At 41.7% G+C, this 24281-nt stretch overlaps 1 protein-coding gene across 1 annotated transcript in view; it reads left to right on the forward strand.

Moving 5' to 3' along the window:
* Positions 1–20020, forward strand: part of LOC115191051 (transcription factor Ken-like) — a 28213-nt gene extending 8193 nt beyond the window's left edge. Inside the window, exons 4-6 of the mRNA XM_029749056.1 lie at positions 5833–5997; positions 6546–6657; positions 18592–20020. Of these exons, the coding sequence (XP_029604916.1) occupies positions 5833–5997; positions 6546–6657; positions 18592–19556 (1242 nt within the window). The 3' untranslated portion in view covers positions 19557–20020. The remainder of the gene's footprint in view (positions 1–5832; positions 5998–6545; positions 6658–18591) is intronic.
* The last annotated feature ends 4261 nt before the right edge of the window (positions 20021–24281 follow it).

The raw sequence follows: 24281 nt of genomic DNA on the forward strand, positions 1-24281 counted from the left end.
TCTCACATTAGTTCCCCCCCCCCCCCCCCCCTTTGAAATGTAGAGTTCTATTTGTGTTAGTGTGTTGAAAGGATGTAGCCTACAGCCAACAGTTTAAAAATGAAGATTAAGAATTCATTTATTAAGGAGCTACCTCTTTCTTCAGCCTTGCAGACAAACACTGCTGTGACCTAATAATCATATTGCATAGGCTATATTATATGGACGTGTACACCTAAATGTAGCCCTACAACGTTTTATATGCATTTTTATAATCACCTACTTCGTCACATATGTGTTATTTGACTTGAGGACGAGCAGCATTACAAAGTGTATTAGAGTAGGATTACAGGTTGTACTCTCACTATCATCCTACAGATGGCAGTATTGCAGTTTATTTTAAATAAGTTTATCGGAAGTCCGGACTCGAACCCACGCTAAGCCTACCGTGTGTAAAATATTCCAAATCGACAATCTTAATGGAGGAAGATATTTATTATTATCAGATGGGGAATTGTTTTTATTTGAGTCATCTAACTCTGAGCGGGTCGAAAGTTTCAAGTTCCTTGGTGTCCACATCACCAACGAACTATCATGGTCCAAACACACCAAGACGGTCGTGAAGGGCACGACAACACCTTTCTCACCTTAGGAGGCTGAAAATATTTGGCATGGGTCCCCAGATCCTCAAAAAGTTCTACAGCTGTAATATCGAGAACATCCAGTATATCACTGGGGCCAAGCTTCCTGCCATTCAGGACCTATATAATAGGCGGTTTCAGAGGAAAGCCCAAAAAATTGTCCCAAGTCATAGACTGTTTTCTCTGCTACCGCACGGTAAGCCGTACCGGAGCGCCAAGTCTAGGACCAAAAGGCTCCTTAACAGCTTTTACCCCCAAGCCATAAGACTGCTGAACAATTCATCAAATGGCCACCGGACTATTTACATTGACCCCCCCCCATTTGTTTTGTACACTGCTGCTACTCGCAGTTTATTTTTATGCATAGCCACTTCATACCCTACCTACATTACAAAGTACATCGACTAACCTGTACCCCGCACATTGACCCTGTATATAGCCTCGTTATTATTTTGTGTTACTTTTTATTTTTTACTTTAGTTTATTTTGTAAATATTTTCTAAACTCTTCTTGAACTGCACTGTTGGTTAAGGGCTTGTAAGTAATCATTTCACGGTAAAGTCTACACTTGTATTCGGCGCATGTGACAAATAAAGTTTGATTTGATTATCATATTCTGTACTAAAGGAGCTCCGATCAACAGTAGAGCTATAACCTACGTTCATTCACATCAGATAGTGTCCTCCTTATGCTATAACCTATTAATGCATATGGGACTTTGTATGGTACCTTTCCATTGTCGATAGCCTATAGTCCTACGGAAATAAAAATGTATCACTCCTGTAACCCTCATGTGAAATCCATGAATTCAATGTAAACATGCAGACCGACACAGGCTACTGGCACAGCTACATAAATAATCAAAGCTACTGTAGCATATTCTAGATCATATAGCCGTGTAGGGCTGCACTTACATCTACAATGTTATATATATGCATTATTATAATCATCCACTTCGTCATGTGCGGACCAGCATTGAACAGTATTTCCCTTAACAAAAATGCTTGAAGCGAGGGGTTTTCGAACCCATATTTAATGAACACTGTCGTTTGCGAGTCAACCGCATTAGCGCTGTTTGTCACCTGAAAAGCAATGGCTACGGTACATGGCAGCTATTTGACAAGTCCATAAGGCTAAAAAAAAATGTTTTACTATCCAATTCAAGGTTGCGATGATAATGCAAAACTGACATAGACCAAGTGAAGAGGAACAAAAGTAAACCTTAAATTTGGAGGTTTAAAGGTATCCCTTTGGTGGCCAAGTTTACCTATTTTATGAAATGCCATTGGTTTGTGGAGAAAAGGTTTAAGCTCGATGATAAGCTGTTACCGGAAATAATCAAGGCCACCTGGTGAGGTTTGCGTAGGGCTAAATGTGCTAGCTTGTGTAATGGGAACGCTAGCGTGTAGCCTTTGAACACGTGCCACTACGTCAAAAATGTTAATAGGCTGAGGCTTGACCCCTTACATTCGAGGGTCGAGTCCCTGCGAGTTTTCGCTCCTCCCTTGTACTTGATTGATGAATTAAGGTCACTAATTAGTAAGGAACACCCCTCACCTGGTTTTCTAGGTCTTAATTGAAAGGAAAAAAAACTAAAACCAGCAGACACTAGGCCCTTCATGGAATGAGTTTGACACCCCTGGCCTCATTTTTTAAAATTTATCTAGGCAAGCCAGTTAAGAACAAATTCTTATTTACAATGACGTCCTAGTAACAGTGGGTTAACTGTCAGCTCAGGGATTCGATCTTTCGGTTATTGGCCCAAGGCTCTAACCAGTAGTGATGGGTCGTTCGCGAACGAGTCGGCTCTAAGATATCAGAAGAGCCGAATCTATTTATTAAAAAATAAATAAATAAAGATATGAATAATCAAAAGATGTAATGAATAGAATTAACTAATTCAAAGAACGAAAAAAGAACTAAAATAATATAGGCCTAAATGCTCAAGCGCACACACATTCGTTCTGACTTTCAGCTCAGACTAACAGCCTCACCTGTTGTTCCTGTCAATCAGACACGCAGTGTCAACCAATGAGCCAAAGATGCGTGAGGGAGGGCCAAGCCAACTCACTCACAGTCACACACTTAGCAACCGAGGAGAGAGAGGAAGGACAGCTGTGAAAACAACAGCTGGAAAATGAGTCGGAAGCACAGTAGCATTTGGATGCATTTTAATAATGTAGACAATGTTAGAGCACAGTGTAGAATTTGCCAAAACAAAATCTCATATAAAGCCGGTTCTACGCACAACCTACACCAGCATATGCGAACTGTGCACCCAACTGTGAAGCTAGCTGTAGCGGAGCTTTGCGAAACTAGCGGGCCTGCTAGTGATAGTGGTGGAGCCAGCACCTCCACACGTCAATGCACCTGTTGATGCTCTGACCCAAGAGGAATGGGAGGTGGTGGAGGAGGTGTGCAGAGTCCTGGAACCCTTTGAGCGGGTCACTGTGGAGATCAGTTGAGAGAGGTACAGTCAGCAGTTATTACTACATCATTATTTAATCCAGTATTATATATAAATATGAGCAGTAGATGAGAATGTAGTATCAGTAGACAAAACATGAACCTGAACTAATAAGTTACTGTTCTCTCTTTTCAGCTATGTGACAGCCTCAAAAATGATACTCCTGTGTAAGGGTCTGCAGCGAATCACAGCCAGCCGCCAGAGAGAAGCAAATGTAACCACAAGATATGTGACAGAGTTGATGGACACCCTATGTTCATCAATGGACAGAAAGTTCCACAGAATGGAATATAATCACGTGCTATCAGAAACCGCCGCACTTGACCCCAGGTTTAAGAAGTTAGCCTTCAGTGATGCCAGAGCGATTGATGAGGCTCTTCAAAGAATAACCTCAGCAGCAGGGTGGGACATCCCCAGCAGTCCGCTGGCTCAGGCACCAGGGCAACAGGAAGAAGAGGGATCAGATGGAGCAGTAGCACCAGCAGTAGCGCCACAAACGTCTGCTGTTTGGATGCTGTTTGACGAGAGAGCAACTGGGGATGCAGCACGAAGGAATCCCTCAGCAGATGCCATAATGGAGGTCCGATTATATTTGGAGGAGCCCCTCCTCCAAATTGATCTGCAGATCCTCTGAGCTGGTAGAAGCACAAGGCCTCTGTCTACCCACGGCTTACTAAAGTCATGACAGGGAGACTCTGCATAGTGGCTACATCCGTTCCCTCTGAGAGGGTCTTCTCGAAAACGGGACAAATAATTACTGAGAGAAGAAATCGCATCAGCCCCTCGAAAGTGAGGCAGCTTGCATTTCTGAATGCAAATCTCTCATAAAAGCAAAATATGGTCAGCATTGCTGTGTGCTGCTGGTTATAACATGGCAATAAATAAGAGATTGAAAAGAAGGACCAGTTTAATGTTTTAAGTGGGATGCTGCAGTTTTGCTCATTGTTATTTATTTTTCTTTGATATGGTGCAATATTCTATTATGCTGTTCAGATTGTATTCGTTTTGAATGGTTCGATTTATATGCACTTTGTTTATATACATTAAAAAGTTATACTTTAAATGCAAATGTTTAATAGCATTCTTTTTCATAACAAACCAATGCATTTTAAATACATTGTGGTTAAGGTAGAGTATGATTTAATTTAATAATTTAATTAGAATTGTTTTAACACCAATCATAGTCAAACTATCGCAAACTGTTTGAGTTGAAAAAATACAAACATATTTTTTTTAAAGAGCCGGCTCTTTTTGGTGAACTGAGCCGAACGAGCCGGGTCATTGAAAAGACCCGAAATGCCCATCACTACTAACCACCATGCTACCTGCCGCACCTATATGATAAGGCTGAATTGAGATGTTTCTTACAGAAGAAATATGGAATACATATGCTTAACTATGGTAGCAATAAAAAGTTTTCAGTTTGGAGATTATGGGAAAATTAGACTAAAGGTGAGGACAACAGTTAATCTGACGCAAGACTGAATCTAAACATTAACTGTTGATTTGTGTATTTTACATTTACTGTAAAGTTTGCCGCATTTGTTGTTAACAAAATCTGAAAATACTCTAGATACATTCAGTAACATGAAAAATATTAATGGAAAATTTGGGGAAAGTGCAACATAAAACAAAAAAATGACAAGGGTTTGAGCGGTAGGTCTAACTGGTGTCTTCAAGTGGCCACACACCTCTCCAAAGTGTGCACAGTTCCTAAGTAATTTCAATGCACTTTTATGACTCGAAGAGTCAACTAACTATTAGGTGCTATTTTGAGCTGTCCTAGCCGTGCTGTTGAGGAACTAGAGCAAGCGGTTTTCTTTGGAACACAACCCTGCATTCCCGCCATCACACAATTACTGTTGTTGTTCACGCATTCCAGAAACGGTCCATTTAAATCACAATCTGCACAGGTGGGCATAATTTGAAAACATGTTATATTGCCAACATGTCTAGCTAAGTAACAAAATACAATCTTACAGTGTTAGGCTTTCACAAGGCAATTCAGAGAAGCAGATCGTAAATTTGCTGCACATAGAATAGAGTCATGATTGCATTGATGTGTGTTCAAATTTCTTAAGAAAACGACACACGGGCTCATTCTATTCAAACTCAATTGCATACACATATTTAGCAGATGTTATTGCGGCGTTAGAACAACCCAGGGTATGACGCCATGTTATTTGTGACTGTACATCAAGCATAGTGATCATACATGTTGACAATGTATATTACATGAGTTTTATGATATGGAAATGTGAAGTGCACATTTGGACTAACTGGTTTTTGGCTTGCTTGTATGACATCAAAGCTGTATTTATTATAATCCTCAACATCGCATCTTGCAAAATACAATAAGTCCTCTTTATGTACTGCATTTCCCTCACTCAGACAACAACAAAAATTGCTAAAGTTGCCCAATTAGCGGGAGGCATGCGGTCAACTTCTTGCCGCGCACGGTGTTCAAGTTCAGAACAGCTGTCAGTCAAAACCATTAAAACCACCTGATCTGTGACGTCATGTATAGCATGTTACTGCATAGCATTCCAGTTTAGGCACTTATCAGTGTCCAAATCTGCTATTTTGAACCCTTTATACAGGTACGAGTGTAAAGAGCTACACTTAACATTTTACTTTTTCAATTGTTCGCAAGTATGGCCCCCACATGTTGAAAGTGTGTTTATTATCTGTGTGTACTACCTGAGGGAATGTATGTCTGTAATCTGTTTCACCTGTCTCTTCCAGGAGGAGGAGGGTCCAGAGGTGCTGCTGATGAAAGAGGAGGGGTATGAGGAGGGTCTGGGGAACCCTGAGGGGACCATGGTCATGGAGGGCAACCAGACTACACCTCCTCCTGAACCCACAGAGGAACCAGCTGAGCAGCACAGGACCACACACAGTCTCACTGAGGTGAGCATACTGTAAACTGTCTGTATGGGCTCCCGAGTGGCGCAGCGGTCTAAGGCACTGCATCTCAGTGCAATAGGCGTCTCAACTGTCCCTGGTTCGAATCCAGGCTGTATCACAATGACTCCCATAGGGTGGCGCACAATTGGCCCAGCGTCGTCCGGGTGTGGCCGGGGTAGACTATCATTGTAAATAATAATTTGTTCTTAACTGACTTGCCTAGTTGAATAAAAAAATGGTATTAGGTCAGGGCCCGGCGTATCCACAAAGCCTCTTAGAACATGAGTGCTGATCTAGAATCAGTTTAGCCTTTTAGATCATAATGAATAAGATTATATGGAGAGATCCTAGAACAGCACTCGTACTCTGAGACTCTTTGTCTTAAGTATGGGACCATGTCTTTGAATGATACAACCATGAAAGAGAATATAATAATCAAATCAACTAACATATTTGCATAGTACTCATAGTCCAATCAGAAGATGCTCAATAGCAGGGTGCTCATGTCAGATTTATTGATCCAACATCCTCTCACTCTGTATCTCTTACAGTCAGTAAACATGGAGGATGGGAAGCCTGATCTGCTGCTAGTCAAAGAGGAGACCATAGAAGACAGTCTAGATAGCATTGATTTGCTGAGTAGACTAAAGATGGGGGAGCAAGGTAAGAAATACATGTAGCCTACATACCAGGGTTATTATAGTTTTGTGTTCTTATATTTGTTTTTCTTTCTATTCGTTTTAAAATTTAAAAAATAAATCAGTTTAGATTCAGTTAGTTTTCAGAACTGATTTACTCGCTTTGAAGTTTTATAAAAACATTTCTATTTCGTTTTTATATTTTTTTGTTTTAGGGACAGAAGTAGCCTGTGCGTGGGAGGCTAGGAGCATTTATAATTTTTCTGTTTTGAGGATGTCACTACTTGCCACTGTGGGACAGTAATACATAAAGTGATGGGTCAGGTCGTTAGGTTTAAAGGTAGACTCAGTGAGATGACATAGATGCACCAAGTAAACAGTAGCAGTGGGTCAATTTCCTCAATGACGAGGAGCTTTGGAGCGCGAGGTTAAACTTCTTCGCTGTTTTCGTCCCGTAGCTACCAAGTTGTAGCAGCATGAAGCGCACCCATGTTCAGATACTCTGTGACTCTGTGAGAGCAAAATCTTGCATGGCTGACACCTGCCAGATCTTACAACACCTGGATAAGTTTTTTACTTACCTGCTGACCGCATCATGATCGCGTTCCCCTGCTCAGATGTCGCATGCATCAACCAATGGTTGCGTGCCACGTCATAGACTGTGCAGTCGGGCACCAAACTGCTGTACCATATGATGTGGTTAGCTGATATATACAGTGGCTTGCGAAAGTATTCACCCCCCTTGGCATTTTTCCTATTTTGTTGCCTTACAATCTGGAGTTAAAATAGATTTTGGGGGGGTTGTATCATTTGATTTACACAACATGCCTACCACTTTGAAGATGCAAAATATTTTTTATTGTGAAACAAACAAGAAATAAGACAAAAAAAAATGAAAATGTGAGTGTGCATAACTATTCACCCCCCCCAAAGTCAATACATTGTGGAGCCACCTTCTGCAGCAATTACAGCTGCAAGTCTCTTGGGGTATGTTTCTATAAGCTTGGCAGATCTAGCCACTGGGATTCTTTCCAATTCTTCAAGGCAAAACTGCTCCAGCTCCTTCAAGTTGGATGGGTTCCGCTGGTGTACAGCAATCTTTAAGTCATACCACAGATTCTCAATTGGATTGAGGTCTGGGCTTTGACTAGGCCATTCCAAGACATTTAAATGTTTCCCCTTAAACCACTCGCGTGTTGCTTTAGCAGTATGCTTAGGGTCATTGTCCTGCTGGAAGGTGAACCTACGTCCCGTTCTCAAATATCTGGAAGACTGAAACAGGCTTCCCTCAAGAAATTCCGTGTATTTAGCGGCATCCACCATTCCTTCAATTCTGACCAGTTTCCCAGTCCCTGCCGATGAAAAACATCCCCACAGCATGATGCTGAAACCACCATACTTCACTGTGGGGATGGTGTTCTCGGGGTGATGGAGGTGTTGGGTTTGCTCCAGACATAGCATTTTCCTTGATGGCCAAAAAGTCTCCCACACGTACACCAAACGTGTTTGCTTATTTTTCTTTAAGCAATGGCTTTTTTTCTGGACACTCTTCCGTAAAGCCCAGCTCTTTGGGGTGTACGGCTTAATGTGGTCCTATGGACAGATACTCCAATCTCCGCTGTGGGGCTTTGTAGCTCCTTCAGGGTTATCTTTGGTCTCTTTGTTGCCTCTCTGATTAATGCCCTCCTTGCCTGGTCCATGAGTTTTGGTGGGCGGCCCTCTCTTGGCAGGTCTATTGTGGTGCCATATTCTTTCAATTTTTTAATAATGGATTTAATGGTGCTCCTTGGGATGTTCAAAGTTTCTGATCTTTTTTTATAACCCAACCCTGATCTGTACTTCTCCACAACTTTGTCCCTGATCTGTTTAGAGAGCTCATTGGTCTTCATGGTGCCGCTTGCTTGGTGGTGCCCCTTGTTTAGTGGTGTTGCAGACTCTGGGGCCTTTCAGAACAGGTGTATATATATTGAGATTATGTGACACTTAAATTGCACACAGGTGGACTTTATTTAACTAATTATGTGACTTCTGAAGGTAATTGGTTGCACCAGATCTTATTTAGGTGCTTCATAGCAAAGGGGGTGAATACATATGCACGCACCGCTTTTCCGTTTTTTACTTTTTTGAATTTTTTTAAACAAGTAATTTTTTTCATTTCTCTTCACCAATTTGGACTATTTTGTGTATGTCCATTACATGAAATCCAAATAAAAATCCATTTAAATTACAGGTTGTAATGCAACAAAATAGGAAAAACACCAAGGGGGATGAATACTTTTGCAAAGCACTGTATAATAACCATCTAGGCGTTGTAAGATCTGGCATTTGTCAGCAACGTCTGAGCAGAGGAACACTACTGACATGTTACAGTTATCTATTGCCGACTGCACAGTAAATGACGTGGTACGCAATCATTGGTTGATGCATGTAACATCTGAGCAGGGGAACGCAAGCAATATCTGCCGTGCTACTCATGGCAACGTCATCTCGCGAAGTCTACCTTTAAATTAAAGTAAATCTCAATGTGACCCGGCAGATTCAGAAGCTTAAACTCCATTAGAAAAAAAAGCTTAACTCTATTAGATTTTTGCACAATTTTATTTAGAAAAAACAACTACACCTGAACATAATTCATGATGGATTTTATTTAAGTTTGTTTTGGAGTCAAAGATAGTTTCAGTATAGTTGTAGTTTTTCAAATGGGTTTGTTAATTATTTTATTTCAGTTTACTAAATTGTTTTTTTATGATTAGTTTGTTTTAGTTTACTTTAATAACCTTGTATATAATAACCTTGTATATACAGTGCATCCAGAAAGTATTCAGACCCCTTGACTCTCTCGACATTGTTACATTACAGCCTTTTTCTAAAATTGATGAACAAATAAATACAGTTGAAGTCGGATATTTACATACACATTATTAGTAATTAAAACTCGTTTTTCAACTACTCCACACATTTTTTGTTAACAAACTATAGTTTTGGCAAGTCGGTTAGGACATCTACTTTGTGCATGACACAAGTCATTTTTCCAACAATTGTTTACAGACAGATTATTTCACTTATAATTCACTGTATCACAATTCCAGTGGGTCAGAAGTTTACATACATTAAGTTGACTGTGCCTTTAAACAGCTTGGAAAATTCCAGAAAATGATGTCATGGCTTTAGAAGCTTCTGATAGGCTAATTGACATAATTTGAGTCAATTGGAGGTGTGCCTGTGGATGTATTTCAAGGCCTACCTTCAAACTCAGCACCTCTTTGCTTGACATCATGGGAAACTCAAAAGAAATCAGCCAAGACCTCAGAAAAAAAATTGTAGACCTCCACAAGTCTGGTTCATCTTTGGGAGCAATTTCCAAATGCCTGAAGGTACCACGTTCATCTGTACAAACAATAGTACACAAGTATAAACCCCAATTGGACCATACAGCCATCATACCCCTCAGGAAGGAGACGCGTTCTGTCTCCTAGAGATGAACGTACTTTGGTGCGAAAAGTGCAAATCAATCCCAGAACAACAGCAAAGGACCTTATGAAGATGCTGAAGGAAACAGGTACAAAAGTATCTGTATCCACAGTAAAATGAGATCTATATTGACATAACCTGAAAGGCCGCTCAGCAAGGAAGAAGCCACTGCTCCAAAACCGCCATAAAAAAGCCAGACTACGGTTTGCAACTGCACATAGGGACAAAGATCATACTTTTTGGAGCAATGTCCTCTGATCTTATGAAACAAAAATAGAACTGTTTGGCCATATTGACCATCGTTATGTTTGGAGGAAAAAGGGGCATGCTTGCAAGCCGAAGAACACCATCCCAACCGTGAAGCACGGGGGTGGCAGCATCCTGTTGTGGGGGTACTTTGCTGCAGGAGGGACTGGTGCACCTCACAAAATAGATGGCATCATGACGAAAGAAAATTATGTGGATATATTGAAGCAACATGTCAAGACATCAGTCAGGAAGTTAAAGCTTGGTGACAAATGGGTCTTCCAAATGGACAATGACCCCAAGCATACTTCCAAAGTTGTGGCAAAATGGCTTAAGGACAACAGAGTCAAGGTATAGGAGTGGCCATCACAAAGCCCTGACCTCAATCTCATAGAAAATTTGTGGGCAGAACTGAAAAAGGGTTTGCGAGCAAGGAGGCCTACAAACCTGACTCAGTTACACCAGCTCTGTCAAATAGGAATGGTCCAAAATTCACCCAACTTATTGTGGGAAGCTTGTGGAAGGCTACCCGAAACATTTGACCCAAGTTAAACAATTTAAAGGCAATGCTACCAAATACTAACTGAGAGTATGTAAACTTCTGACCCAGTGGGAATTTGATGAAAGAAATAAAAGCTGAAATAAATCATTCTCTCTACTATTATTCTGACATTTCACATTCTTAAAATAAAGTGGTGATCCTAACTGACCTAAGACAGGGAATTTTTACTAGGATTAAATGTCAGTAATTGTGAAAAACTGAGTTTAAATGTATTTGGCTAAGGTGTATGTAAACTTCTGACTTCAACTGTACATCTCAATCTACACACAATACCTCATAATGACAAAGATTTTTTTTTTTGCATGTGTATTGACAAAAAAACCCGGAAATATTACATTTCCGTACTATATCTGTCAAAAGTTTGGACACACCTACTCATTCCAAGGTTTTACTTAATTTGTACTGTTTTCTACATTGTAGAATAATAGTGAAGACATCAAAACTATGAAATAGTTTTGGCATTCCTCTTGGCATTCCTCTAAATACACCTCTGAAGTCTTCAACCAGGATTGGTCCCTGCCTCATTGTCTGCGTGCATAATGGGTCCGCGGTCAAACGACCACCCCTCATCACTGTCAAATGCTCCCTAAAACAGGCGACCAGGCCTTTCTAAACGACCTGGCCCGGGTATCCTGGAAGGATATTGACCTCATCCCGTCAGTAGAGGATGCCTGGTTGCTCTTCAAAAGTGCTTTCCTCACCATCTTAAATAAGCATACCCCATTCAAAAAATGTAGAACTAAGAACAGAACAGGTTCACCCCAGACTTGACTGCCCTTGACCAGCACAAAACATCCTGTGGCGTTCTGCATTAGCATCGAATAACCCCCGCGATATGCAACTTTTCAGGGAAGTCAGGAACCAATATACTCAGTCAGTTAGGAAAGCTAAGGCTAGCTTTTTCAAACAGAAATTTGCATCCTGTAGCACTAATTCCAAAAAGTTTTGGGACACTGTAAAGTCCATGGAGAATAAGAGCACCTCCTCCCAGCTGCCCACTGCACTGAGGATAGGATACACTGTCACCACCGATAAATCTTCGATAATTTTAATAAGCATTTTTCTACGGCTGGCCATGCTTTCCACCTGGCTACCACTACCCCAGCCAACATCTCAGCATCCCCTGCAGCAACTTGCCCAAGCCCCCCCGCTTCTCCTTCACCCAAATCCAGACAGCTGATGTTCTGAAAGAGCTGCAAAATCTGGATCCCAACAAATCAGTTGGTCTAGACAATCTGGACCCTCTCTTTCTAAAATGATCCGCCAAAATTGTTGCAACCCCTATTACTAGCCTATTCAACCTCTGTTTCGTATCGTCTGAGATCCCCAAAGATTGGAAAGCTGCCGCGGTCATCCCCCTCTTCAAAGCGGGAGGCACTCCAAACCCAAACTGTTATTGACCTATATCCATCCTGCCCTGCCCTTCTAAAATCTTCAAAAGCCAAGTTAACAAACAGATCACCAACTATTTTGAATCCCTCCGTACCTTCACTATGCAATCTGGTTTCCGAGCTGGTCATGGGTGCACCTCAGCCACGCTCAAGGTCCTAAACGATATCATAACCGGCATCGATAAAAGACGGTACTGTGCAGCCGTCTTCATCGACCTGGCCAAGGCTTTCGACTCTGTCAATCACCACATTCTTATCGGCAGACTCAATAGCCATGGCTTCTCAAATGACTGCCTCGCCTGGTTTACCAACTACTTCTCAGATAGAGTTCAGTGTGTCAAATTGGCAGGCCTGTTGTCCGGACCTCTGGCAGTCTCTATGGGGGTGCCACAGGGTTCAATTCTCGGGCAGACTCTTTTCTCTGTATGTATCAATGATGTCGCTCTTGCTGCTGGTGATTCTCTGATCCACCTCTACGCAGACGACATCATTCTGTATACATCTGTCCCATCTTTGGACACTGTGCTAACAAACCTCCAAACGAGCTTCAGTGACATACAATACTGCTTCCGTATGTTCCAACTGCTTTTAAATGCTAGTAAAACTAAGTGCATGCTCTTCAACCGATTGCTGCCCGCACCCTCCCGCCCGACTAGCATCACTACTGTGGAAGGACCACCAGAGGGCAGGCTGGGCTCATGGATAGTAGCCCAACCAAGCATGTGAGTCAAGGTGACCAGAGGCAATTAAGCACAGCTGACGGTACTATTGACATATTCTCTTTCCCCTACAAGAGAGTGGAGGGAACCAGCAGAGAGAAGAGGAAAAAGAAAGAATAAGAGTGGTTGTTCCACCAAAGGAGAGGATGTATCTTTTGGAAGGCGAGGAGAAGAAGAAGATAAACCATCTCTGGAGAATGGCCGCCAAGAGAGGGGAGCTATCCATGAAGAACCATAAAGACGGTGACGTTGGGGCTAGGGGGCAGTATTTTCACAGCCGGATGAAAAACGTACCCAATTTAAACAGGTTACTACTCTGGCCCAGAAAATAGAATATGCATATTATTAGTAGATTTGGATAGAAAACACTCTGAAGTTTCTAAAACTCTTTGAATGGTGTCTGTGAGTATAACAGAACTCATATGGCAGGCAAAAAACCTGAGAAAAATTGAATCAGGAAGTGGGAGAAATTAGAAATGTAGTTTTTGTTTTGAATCCCTTGAAAAACTATAGTGACATAGGATTTACGTTGCACCTCCTAACTCATCCATTGGCTGTCAACAATCTTTAGGAACTGGTTTCAACCGTCAGCTGTTACCGGGCAGATAATTATGGCTCAGTCAATCATTGGCCAGTCTGAGGAGAAGTGTCCTATGATGCACATGACTTCGTCGTTTTTTTATTTTTCTTCTGGGATGAATACCTATTGCCCGGTTGTAAAATTATTGCAATTTTACGTTAATAAATACCCTAAAGGATTGATTGTAAACATCGTTTGACGTGTTTCTACAAACGGTAATGGAACTTTGAACATTTTGTCTATGGATTTGCGTCCACGCCACATGGCATTGTAAAGTGTTCTGGATGGGTCAACAAAACGGCCGTATTTGGACATAAATGATGGACTTTGCAGAACAAATGAACATTTCTTGTGGAAGTGGGTGCCCATCCGAGTGCATTCCGCCAAAGATCAGCAAAGGTAAGTAAATATTTCGAACATATTGTTAGAGATTTGTCGACGTCGTGGTTGTAGGCTAACTGTATAGCTTAGCATTGAAGGCTAAGTTCTGTACTCAGAATATTGAACAATGTGCTTTTTCCATAACGTTATTTTGAAATCTGACAAAGTGGTTGCATAAAGGAGTAGATTATCTCTAATTCTTTAAATAATTGTTATAAATTCTATCAACGTTTATGAGTTCTTCTGTAAATTAAATGTGCCTATTCACCGGCAGTTATGGGGAGAAAACATTTTCTGAACGTCACGCGCCAATGTAAAAATTGGGTTTTTGGATATAAATATAAACTTGATCGAACAAAAAATGCATGTATTGTCTAACATGATGTCCTAGGAGTGTCATCTGATGAAGATTGTCAAAGGTTAGTGCTTAATTTTAGCTGTATATCTGGTTTTGTGATGGCTATCGTGCTTGGAAAATTGCTTTTTTTGTTGTTGCTGAGGTGCTATGCTAAAATAATCTAACGTTTTGCTTTCACCGTAAAGCCTTTTTGAAATCGGACAATGTGATTGGATTAACGAGTAGAGTATCTTTAAAATGCCGTATAATACTTGCATTTTAATTTTGAGATTATTTTGTTTTGAATATCGCGCCGTGCTATCTCACTGGTTGTTGTCCAACCAATCCCGTTTTCGGGATTGTATCTCGAAGGGGTCCTCAAGACGGTGACAAACCCGTGATTTTTGTTATAGTTTAAAGATAATCGTCTTGTGTTCCTGTTTCATCTGAAGAAGAAGATGTGTGTTTTTCCTTGGGAGATTCTCATTGATTGTGTTGGAGTGTTTGTATTGACAGAAATCCCTCAATAGAGAACTGTGTTCAATCAAGAACGTTTATTCCACCTTTCCGCTTTAGAGTGACACCAAATTACTTGGTCAGCTCACACTACTCTGGACGGTTCTGACTTAGAATATGTGGACAACTACAAATACCTAGGTGTCTGGTTAGACTGTAAACTCTCCTTCCAGACTCACATTAAGCATCTCCTATCCAAAATTAAATCTAGAATTGGCTTCCTATTTCACAACAAAGTCTCCTTCACTCATGCTGCCAAACATATCCTCATAAAACTGACTATCCTACCGATCCTTTACTTCAGCGATGTCATTTACAAAATAGCCTCCAACACTCTACTCAGCTAACTGGATGTAGTTTATCACAGTGCCATCCGTTTTGTCACCAAAGCCCAATATACCACCCACCACTGCGACCTGTATGCTCTCGTTGGCTGGCCCTCACTACATATTCGTTGGAAAACCCACTGGCTCCAGGTCATCTATAAGTCTTTGCTAGGTAAAGCCCCACCTTATCTCAGCTCACTGGTCACCATAGCAACACCCACCCGTGGCATGCGCTCCAGCAGGTGTATTTCACTGGTCATCCTCAACACCAACACTTCCTTTGGCCGCCTTTCCTTCCAGTTCTCTACTGCCAATGACTGGAACGAATTGCAAAAATCACTGAAGCTGGAGTCTTATATCTCCCTCTCTAACTTTAAGCATCAGCTGTCAGAGCAGATTACCGATTACTGTACCTGTACACAGCCAATCTGTAAATAGCACATCCAACTACCTCATCCCCATATTATTTCTTACCCTCTTGCTCTTTTGCACCCCAGTATCTCTACTTGCACATCATCGTCTGCACATCACTCCAGCGTTAATGCTAAATTGTAATTATTTCACTATTATTTATTTCGCTCTATGGCCTATTTATTGCCTTACCTCCCTACTCTTCTGCATTTGCACACACTGTACATAGATGTTTCTATTGTGTCATTGACTGTACGTTTGTTTATGTGTAACTCTGTGTTGTTTTTGTTGCACTGATTTGCTTTATCTTGGCCGGTCGCAGTTGTAAATGAGAACTTGTTCTCAACTGGCCTACCTGGTTAAATAAAGGTTAAAAAAAAGAGAGGTAGTCACCTGGAATGCATTTCAATTAACAGGTGTGCCTTGTTAATTTGTGAAATGTATTTTCTTCTTAATGCATTTGAGCCAATCAGTTGTGTTGTGACAAAGTAGAGTTGGTATACAGAAGATAGCCTATTTGGTAAAATACCAACTCCATAATATGGCAAGAACAGCTCAAATAAGCAAAGAGAAACAACAGTCCCTCATTACTTTAAGACATGAAGGTCAGTCAATCCATAAAATGTCAACTTTGAAAGTCTCCTTAAGTGCAGTCGCAAAAAACATCAAGCGCTAAGATGAAACTGGCTCTGGAAGACCCAGAGTTACCTCTACTGCAGATGATAAGTTCATTAGAGTTACCAGCCTCAGAAATCGGCAATTAACTGTACTTCAGATTGCAGCCAAAATAAATGCTTCACGGAGTTCAAGTAACAGACACATCTCAACATCAACTGCTTGAATCAAACAGAAAACACTACTAAAGGACACCAATAAGAAGAACAGACTTGTTTGGGCCAAGAAACATGACCAATGGTCATTAGACCGGTGGAAATCTGTCCTTTGGTCTGATGAGTCCAAATGAAAGATTTTGGGTTCCAATTGCCATGTCTTTGTGAGACGCAGAGTAGGTGAACGGATGATCTCCGCATGTGTGTTTCCCACCGTGAAGCATGGAGGAGGAGGTGTGATGGTGTGGGGGTGCTTTGCTGGTGAAACTGTCAGTGATTTATTTTAGAATTCAAGTTACACTTAACCAGCATGGCTACAACAGCCTTCTGCAGCGATACACCATCCCATCTGGTTTTCGCTTAGTGGGACTATCATTTGTTTTTCAACAGGACAATGACCCAACACACACCTCCAGGCTGTGTAAGGGCTATTTGACCAAGAAGGAGAGTCATGGAGTGCTGTATCAGATGACCTGGCCTCCACAATCAACCGACCTCAACACAATTGAGATGATTTGGTATGAGTTGGACCACAGAGTGAAGGAAAAGCAACCAACAAGTGCTCAGCATTTGTCGGAACTCCTTCAAGACTGTTGGAAAAGCATTCCTCGTGAAGCTGATTGAGAGAATGCCAAGAGTGTGCAAAGCAGTCATCAAGACAAAGAGTGGCTACTTTGAGGAATCTAAAATGTATTTTGATTTGTTTAAAACATTTTTGGTTCCTACATGATTCCATATGTGTTATTTCTTAGTTTTGATGTCTTCACTATTATTCTACAATGTAAAAATTAAGAAAAACCCTGGAATGAGTAGGTTTGTCCAAACTTGACTGGTACTGTAACTATTCAGTACTTACAGTACTTTGGTGATGGACCTTTGGCAGCGATTACAGCTTTGAGACTTCTTGGGTATGACGCTGCAAGCGTGCCACACCTATATTTGGAGAGTTTCTCCCATTCTTTTCTGCATATCCTCTCTGTCAGGTTGGATGGGGAGCGTCGCTGCACAGCTGTTTACAGGTCTCTTCTGAGATGTTAGATCAGGTTCAAGTCCTGGCTCTGGCTGGGCCACTCAAGGACATTCAGAGACTTGTCCCAAAGCCACTCCTGCGTTGTCTTGGTTGTGTGCTTAGGGTCATTGTCTTTGGTTTCATCAGACCAGAGAATCTTGTTTCTCATGGTCTGAGAGTCCTTTAGGTGCCTTTTGGCAAACTCCAGGCAGGCTGTCATGTGCCTTATACTGAGGAGTGACTTCCGTCTGGCCACTCTACCATAAAGGCCTGATTGGTGGAGTGCTGCAAAGCCGGTTGTCCTTCTGGAAGGTTCTCCCATCTCCACAGAGGAACTCTGTAGCTCTGTCAGAGTGACCATCAGGTTCTTGGTCACCTCTCTGACCAAGGCCCTTCTCCCCGGATTGCTCAGTTTGGCTGGGCGGCCAGCTCTAGGAAGATTATTGGTGGTTCCAAACTTCTTCCATTTAAGAATGATGGAGGCCACTGTGTTCTTGGGGACCTTTAATGCTGCGGACAGTTTTTGGTACCCTTCCCCAGATCTTCGCCCCGACACAATCCTGTCTCAGAGCTCTAAAGACAATTCCTTCGACCTCATGGCTTGTTTTTTTCTCTGACATGCACTGTCTACTGTGGGACCTTATACAGACAGGTCTGTGCCTTCCCAAATCATGTCCAATAAAAAATGTTTTACCACAGGTGCAATCCAATCAAGTTGTAGAAACATGTCAAGGATGATCAGTGGAAACAGGATGCACCTGAGCTCAATTTCGAGTGTCATAGCAAAGGGTCTGAATACTTATGTAAATAAGGTATTTCTGTTTTTTATTTCTAAAAACCTGTTTTGGCTTTGTCAATATGGGGTATTGTGTGTAGATTGATGAGAAACAAACATTTATTTAATCAATTTTAGAATAAGGTTGTAACTTAACAAAATGTGGAAAAGGGAAGGGGTCTGAATTCTTTCCGAAGGCACTGTAATAACCAGTAAAAGATCTTCAATGGGAATAGTAATGTACCTGGATATTTTTTCTTAAATTTCATTCATGAATACAACTTATGTTAACATACAAAACACACATTATAATGTATGAACTTGACCAGGTAATTGACAAAAAAACTCCACATGTAAAGTTTTCTGCCATGTTTGTAAAGTTTATTTTCTAACTTCTTCCTGCAGGTGGTTGGCTGGAGGCTAACAGAGGAGACTGGGTGGCCATCTTGGATTCCCAGACCCAGACAGGTGCAGCCAAGCGTCCAGGGTACATTATCACCGAACAGGCCAGGGCCAGAGGCGACATAGTGGAGGTCAGTGGATGGGACAGCATCCTCAACTCTGGGCTGAGGAACAACACTGTTAACCACAACCAGAAACAGACAATTGAACACAAAACAACATCCAAACTTAGTCTCCAAGACAACAGACTGGCTGAGACCAGGGCGAGGCGTCGATTTGGTCTACGAGGATGGGGAGGTGTTGGTATGCGGCGGGAGAGAACAGACACAGACTCGGCTAGCGATGCTCCATCCTGCTCCTATAGTTGTGATTCAGAGAGACTGATGGCGCCTCAGGTTAACCCCCTAACAGGTGCTGCCTTCAGCCTGTCTTCTATAGGATCTATCAACTGGAACATGGACCCTGCAACAACACAGACACTCCCTGTCCTTCATCCTCACACTCTCCTAATGTTAAACCAGACCTCAGACAATGCCAGAGTCTCAACACAAAATGGCTACACAAGCCCATTAACAAATGAGAGTAGCAGAGACGGAATCAGGAAAGGTGGCAGTGCCAAAGAGAAGCGCTTCCACTGTTCATTCTGTGGGAAAGCCTTCACTTTCCCCAAACAGGTGGAGATCCACCAGAGGATGCACACGGGGGAGAAACCTTTTGGCTGCCACCTGTGCCGGGCCAGTTTCTCAGACTCATCAAACCTGAAGAGGCACCAGAGGGTCCACACAGGGGAGAAACCCTACAGCTGTCCCCAGTGTGAGAAGAGGTTCTCCCACCAGCACCAGCTAAAGATGCACCTGAAGGTCCACACGGGAGAGAGGCCGTTTGCCTGTACGCACTGTGGGAAGAGGTTCTCAGAGAGGAGCTACCTCAGGATACACCAGAAGAAAATGCACACGGCCCATGTATAGAGTATAGTGGTGACATGTAATGTAGTACTAGTTAGTATGTTTGTAGTCAATTATGTTGTTTTTGGATGTAGTTGGGAACTGGATGAGGTGAACTGAGCATGATGAGGCAGAGTAGATGATGTGGTGATGCTTATTGTGATGGTGTCTGTAAAAATGCTTTAACCTTGTCCTGTTGTTTGATGCTGGGGTTTTATGAGGAAATGATAGTCCCTTAATTAATGTTTACTTGACATGAAGTAGTAAAGATGTGTGTAATGTGATGTTGAACCTTTTCCAAAGTATTCTCAAATTAATTTGATCAAAGCGAGGGTACCAGATTTACAGAAAAGGTAAAGTGTTACCACAGTGAGAAAAGTTATTCTACTTGTCACATGTATTATTTTGTGCAATAAAAGTTCTGTACTTCACGTTGTGAGCGTAGGAACATTTTGTTGAAATGAAATACAATATTTTATCTGTGCTGACTGGCTTGTTTTTTTTGTATCATTGAAGGGACTGAGTTTCCCTTATCTCAGTGGAACCAAAACATTATACTTAATTCTTGAATTATTATTTTTTATAATAAACTCCAAGTAAGTTGAGCCAAATTGGTAATTTGAGCAACCCTTGTTTCTAGGTAACCATACACACAATAATTTCACCAAATAAGTCATAATTTCATTGAGTCTGTGAAGGAAGAAACGACATGGAAAAAGTAGTAACAAGTTAGGTCCAAAAAACAGATTCAGTCAAATTAATGTATTAGAGGTTTCATAATGCTTGTATCTAAACCAAAATGTATTATTTTAAGATTGTTCTATACATCAGTTGGGGTCTCTATAAGCTTGAGGTCCTAAACATAGCATGAAAGTGCGTCCATGTAGCTGTATGGGCTAATATAGTCAAAATGTTTGCCTTGGGGTAAGTTGAGCCAATGGAAGTGTTATATGAGGTTACAACAGGGCCTGGTCTATGGTAAAAGTGTTTTTAAAAAGTACAAAGTGTTTGTTAGGTGATAAGCCTGTGTTAAACTATGCTTAAAATTATTTTGAAAAAGCGATTGTGTTGAATAGTGTTTGGGACATAAATATAGACATGGCTTAACTTACCCTGTCCCGTGGCTCAACTTACCACACACCCGAGTTAAATTGTGCCAAGAGACCACTTTCCTTTTTTGGACAAGCTATGTTTTCAAAACTGTAATGTTTACATGAATTCATGAACTTCCAGGGATACACAACATCCTGAAATATATGTAGATATCTTTGATAGAAAGAATATACTATATTCCCCTTGACGGAGTGATGCTGAATGTAAACAATTTACCCCAGGCCTCCCTACTTGAACCACAGTGTTAGAGATGGGCTTGACTGTGGTTAACATGTTATAATATCATGTAATATATAATAATATATGCCATTTAGCATATACTTATCTAAAGCGACTTAGTCGTGCGTAATACCTTTTTCCTTATGGGTGGTCTCGGAAATCGAACCCACTATCCTGGCATTGCAAGCGCCATGCTGTACTAACTGAGCTAAAGTGGACTGCAGAGGGGTCATGTCATGTTTCTGTGTGTACAGCAGAGTTTCTTATATAAACTTTTTTATGCTCTTCTGTACAATTTGTGTTTACAGTCTGCAGTCCACGAAGACCTCCTGATATCCAATGTTACTGGTGGGAAAGACTAGACCTCTGAAGCGGCTGGTCACAAACCCTAGCCCCGGATCAGAACCATGGATAAGGAGCCGTTGATCTTTTTTCCTGAGTTGGAACCGAGGCCGAACCATGAGGGACAGAGTCCACCACCACCACACAGAACACAACCAGTTGACAGGTGGACTGAGTCAGTCCTGGAGGTCATCAGAGAGACAGAGGCTCCAGTCAGGGATCCAGTCTGCAGCCCAGACCTTTCTCTTCACAGTCTCAGTGCAGGGATGAAGCAGGGCCTGGGGCTGATAGACCCTCCTGTTCCTATGATACAAACACCACGATATCCATGATGAACAGAGCAGGTCATCCTGGGCTTTCCTCAGTTACCTCAGGATTACCTCACCAATACAATACAGTCAGGATGGGTGTTCACCACAGGAGGTATCTAGCCTATAACACAGCACACAATCCCAACAACACCCAAACAATGGCTAGAGGTCAAGGAGGGAGCTCAAAGACTAACCCTGCTTCTGCCTCCTCTGGTGTCATTGGGTCACAACGTGTAAGGCCGAGCATTAAGTCGGACGCAGACAAGCCATATGCCTGCCCCACGTGTGGGAAGCGCTTTGCTGAGGCAAACTATGTGAAGAAGCACCAGACAGTTCACACCAGGGAGAGGCACTTCAAGTGCAAACTATGTTACAAGAGCTTCTCTTTCCTGACTAACCTTATCAGACATAAGAGTGTCCACAATGACGAAAAATTGGAGCAGTGTGGCTTGAGATATACACATGGTATGTCTGGGATAGTTATCATGTCTTGTGTCTTGGGGTAAGAGTGTAATTAACCACATTCCCCTTATTAACCCTTTGTTAACTTGTGATTTGAAACAGGCTTGAGTAAATACCTGTTTTTAGAGGGACGGTAAATCTAGACAAGAACCAGGACAGTTGAATATTAACCTTACTGAGGTGATGTAGATAGAATAAAGTAATTCTGATATTTTCTACTCTATTCTTGCTAACACACTGTTCTTTCTAAACAAGTCTGCTCTCAGCTTGAAAGATACTGATCATAGGAGATTTGATGTATAAAGTGATAAGCACTCTCGTAATTTAAATAACAGCGTGTACACCCTTTTCATTTAACCACACCCTTTGAGCTATGACGCCAACCAATAAGATCCCTTCTCTTCAGTGTCAACAGAAGTGGAGCTAGCTAGCTAGCTAGAAGGGAGAAAGACACAAACCGTACAAATCTATCTCTGCGAAATACATGCAAAGTACTTTCTCTTATGAGTCAACTACAGCAGAGATAATTCCATGTTCCTCTCCTGAAAACCATGAGATGGAGTCGGCAGTGGTGTTAAGTACTTAAGTAAAAATACTTTAAAGTACTATTTAAGTAGTTTTATTTAGGTATCTGTACTTTACTATTTATATTTTTGACTACTTTTACTTCACTCCATTTCTAAAGAAAATAATGTACTTCTTACTCCATTCATTTTCCCTGACACCCAAAAGTACTCGTTACATTTTCAATGCTTAGCAGGACAGGAAAGTGGTCCATTTCACTAACTTATCAAGAGAACATCCCTGGTCATCCCTACTGCTTCTGATCTGGAGGACTCACTAAACACAAATGCTTTGTTTGTAAATGATGTCTGCGTGTTGTAGTGTGCCCCTAGCTATCCGTACATTTTAAAAACAAGAAAATTGTGCCTTCTGATCTTCGTATTATAAGCAATTAAAAAATGATTCATACTTTTACTTTTGATACTTCGGTATATTTTTGTAATTAGATTTACTTTTGATACTTAAGTATATTTAAAACCAAATACTTTTATAATATTACTCAAGTAGTATTTTTCTGGATGACTTTCACTTTTACTTGAGTCATTTTCTACAAAAAGGTATCTTTACTTTTACTCAAATATGACAATTGGGTACTTTTTCCACCAATGGGAGTCGGATAGTGAAAGCTTAGAAATCAAACCTGACAAAAGTGAAGAAAAAGAACCTGAAGACTTCTGAGCCTCACCCCAATCATCAGGAAAATGCCTGAGATGACTCTGGCCCAGTGGGAGTATGATTTGTGGTGAATTCATGCCTTTTGGCCAACCAATTGGTGGTATCCGGCTGCGTGGAGAAGGAGCTCTGTATTGTCATCTCAGTCAAAGTATCTAGAAGTGGACTTACTGTTTTTCTTCCGCCCAGAAGGAGCAGGAACTCCACATCTCGCTCCTCGGGACAAGGGCTGTGTCTTGCTTTGCTATCTGGAGCAGAGCACCGGTGAAAGGAGTGATAACTGGGGTGGCTTTGAGTGTTGAGGTGGAACAACTGAAGTTGAGGATCCCTGGTGTCTGTGATGCACGCCGTTTGGTGGAACGCAGACCCGGTGGCGAGTGCGATATTGAGGAGACCCTGTCTATCCTTCAGAGTTTTGATGTTGAGTGTTTACCTGATAAAGTCATGCTAGGATATGTCAGGTATCCCATAAGAGCTTTTGTTCTGAACCTACTACGGTGTTTCAGGTGCCAAGTGTATGGTCATGTTGCAGCAGTATGTAGGAGGGAAATTCTGAGGTTTGAGAAGTGTACAGGAGGGCACGGGACAAAGGAGTGTGTAGTTTTGGAGGAAAAAGTGGTGTGCTTCAATTGTGGTGGTGCGCATGTTGCTGGGGGTCAGAAATGTGCGAGTGAGGAAAGTAGATGGTGATGGGAAAAGAGTGAGGCCGGGTGAGGGAGCCTGAGAGGATCCCTGTGACTCGTAGGCCAGTACAGAGTGACCCGGACAGTTTGTGCTTTAGTAAGTTTGGCTTCTTATCATTTATTGCTATGGTCATTAATTGTACCGCACAGATGGAGAAGAAATCCCAGAAGATAGGTTTGGTAGTAGCAGCAGCAGAAAAGTTTATGGGTGTCAGATTTTAGTGCAGAAGAACTACACGGTTTTGAGAGAAGGGGTTCCAGCCTCCCAGGCCGACGGCCTGTAGTGGGATATATGTAGGGTTAGATGGTGGTGCCCTTGTTCCGTGAACAAACGTGCAATACAATCTCTGACCTGTGAAAGGCAGCAAAACGCAACAAAGCCT

The sequence above is a fragment of the Salmo trutta genome, chromosome 4 (genome assembly GCF_901001165.1).
Source record: "Salmo trutta chromosome 4, fSalTru1.1, whole genome shotgun sequence".
Taxonomy (NCBI): Eukaryota; Metazoa; Chordata; class Actinopteri; order Salmoniformes; family Salmonidae; genus Salmo; species Salmo trutta.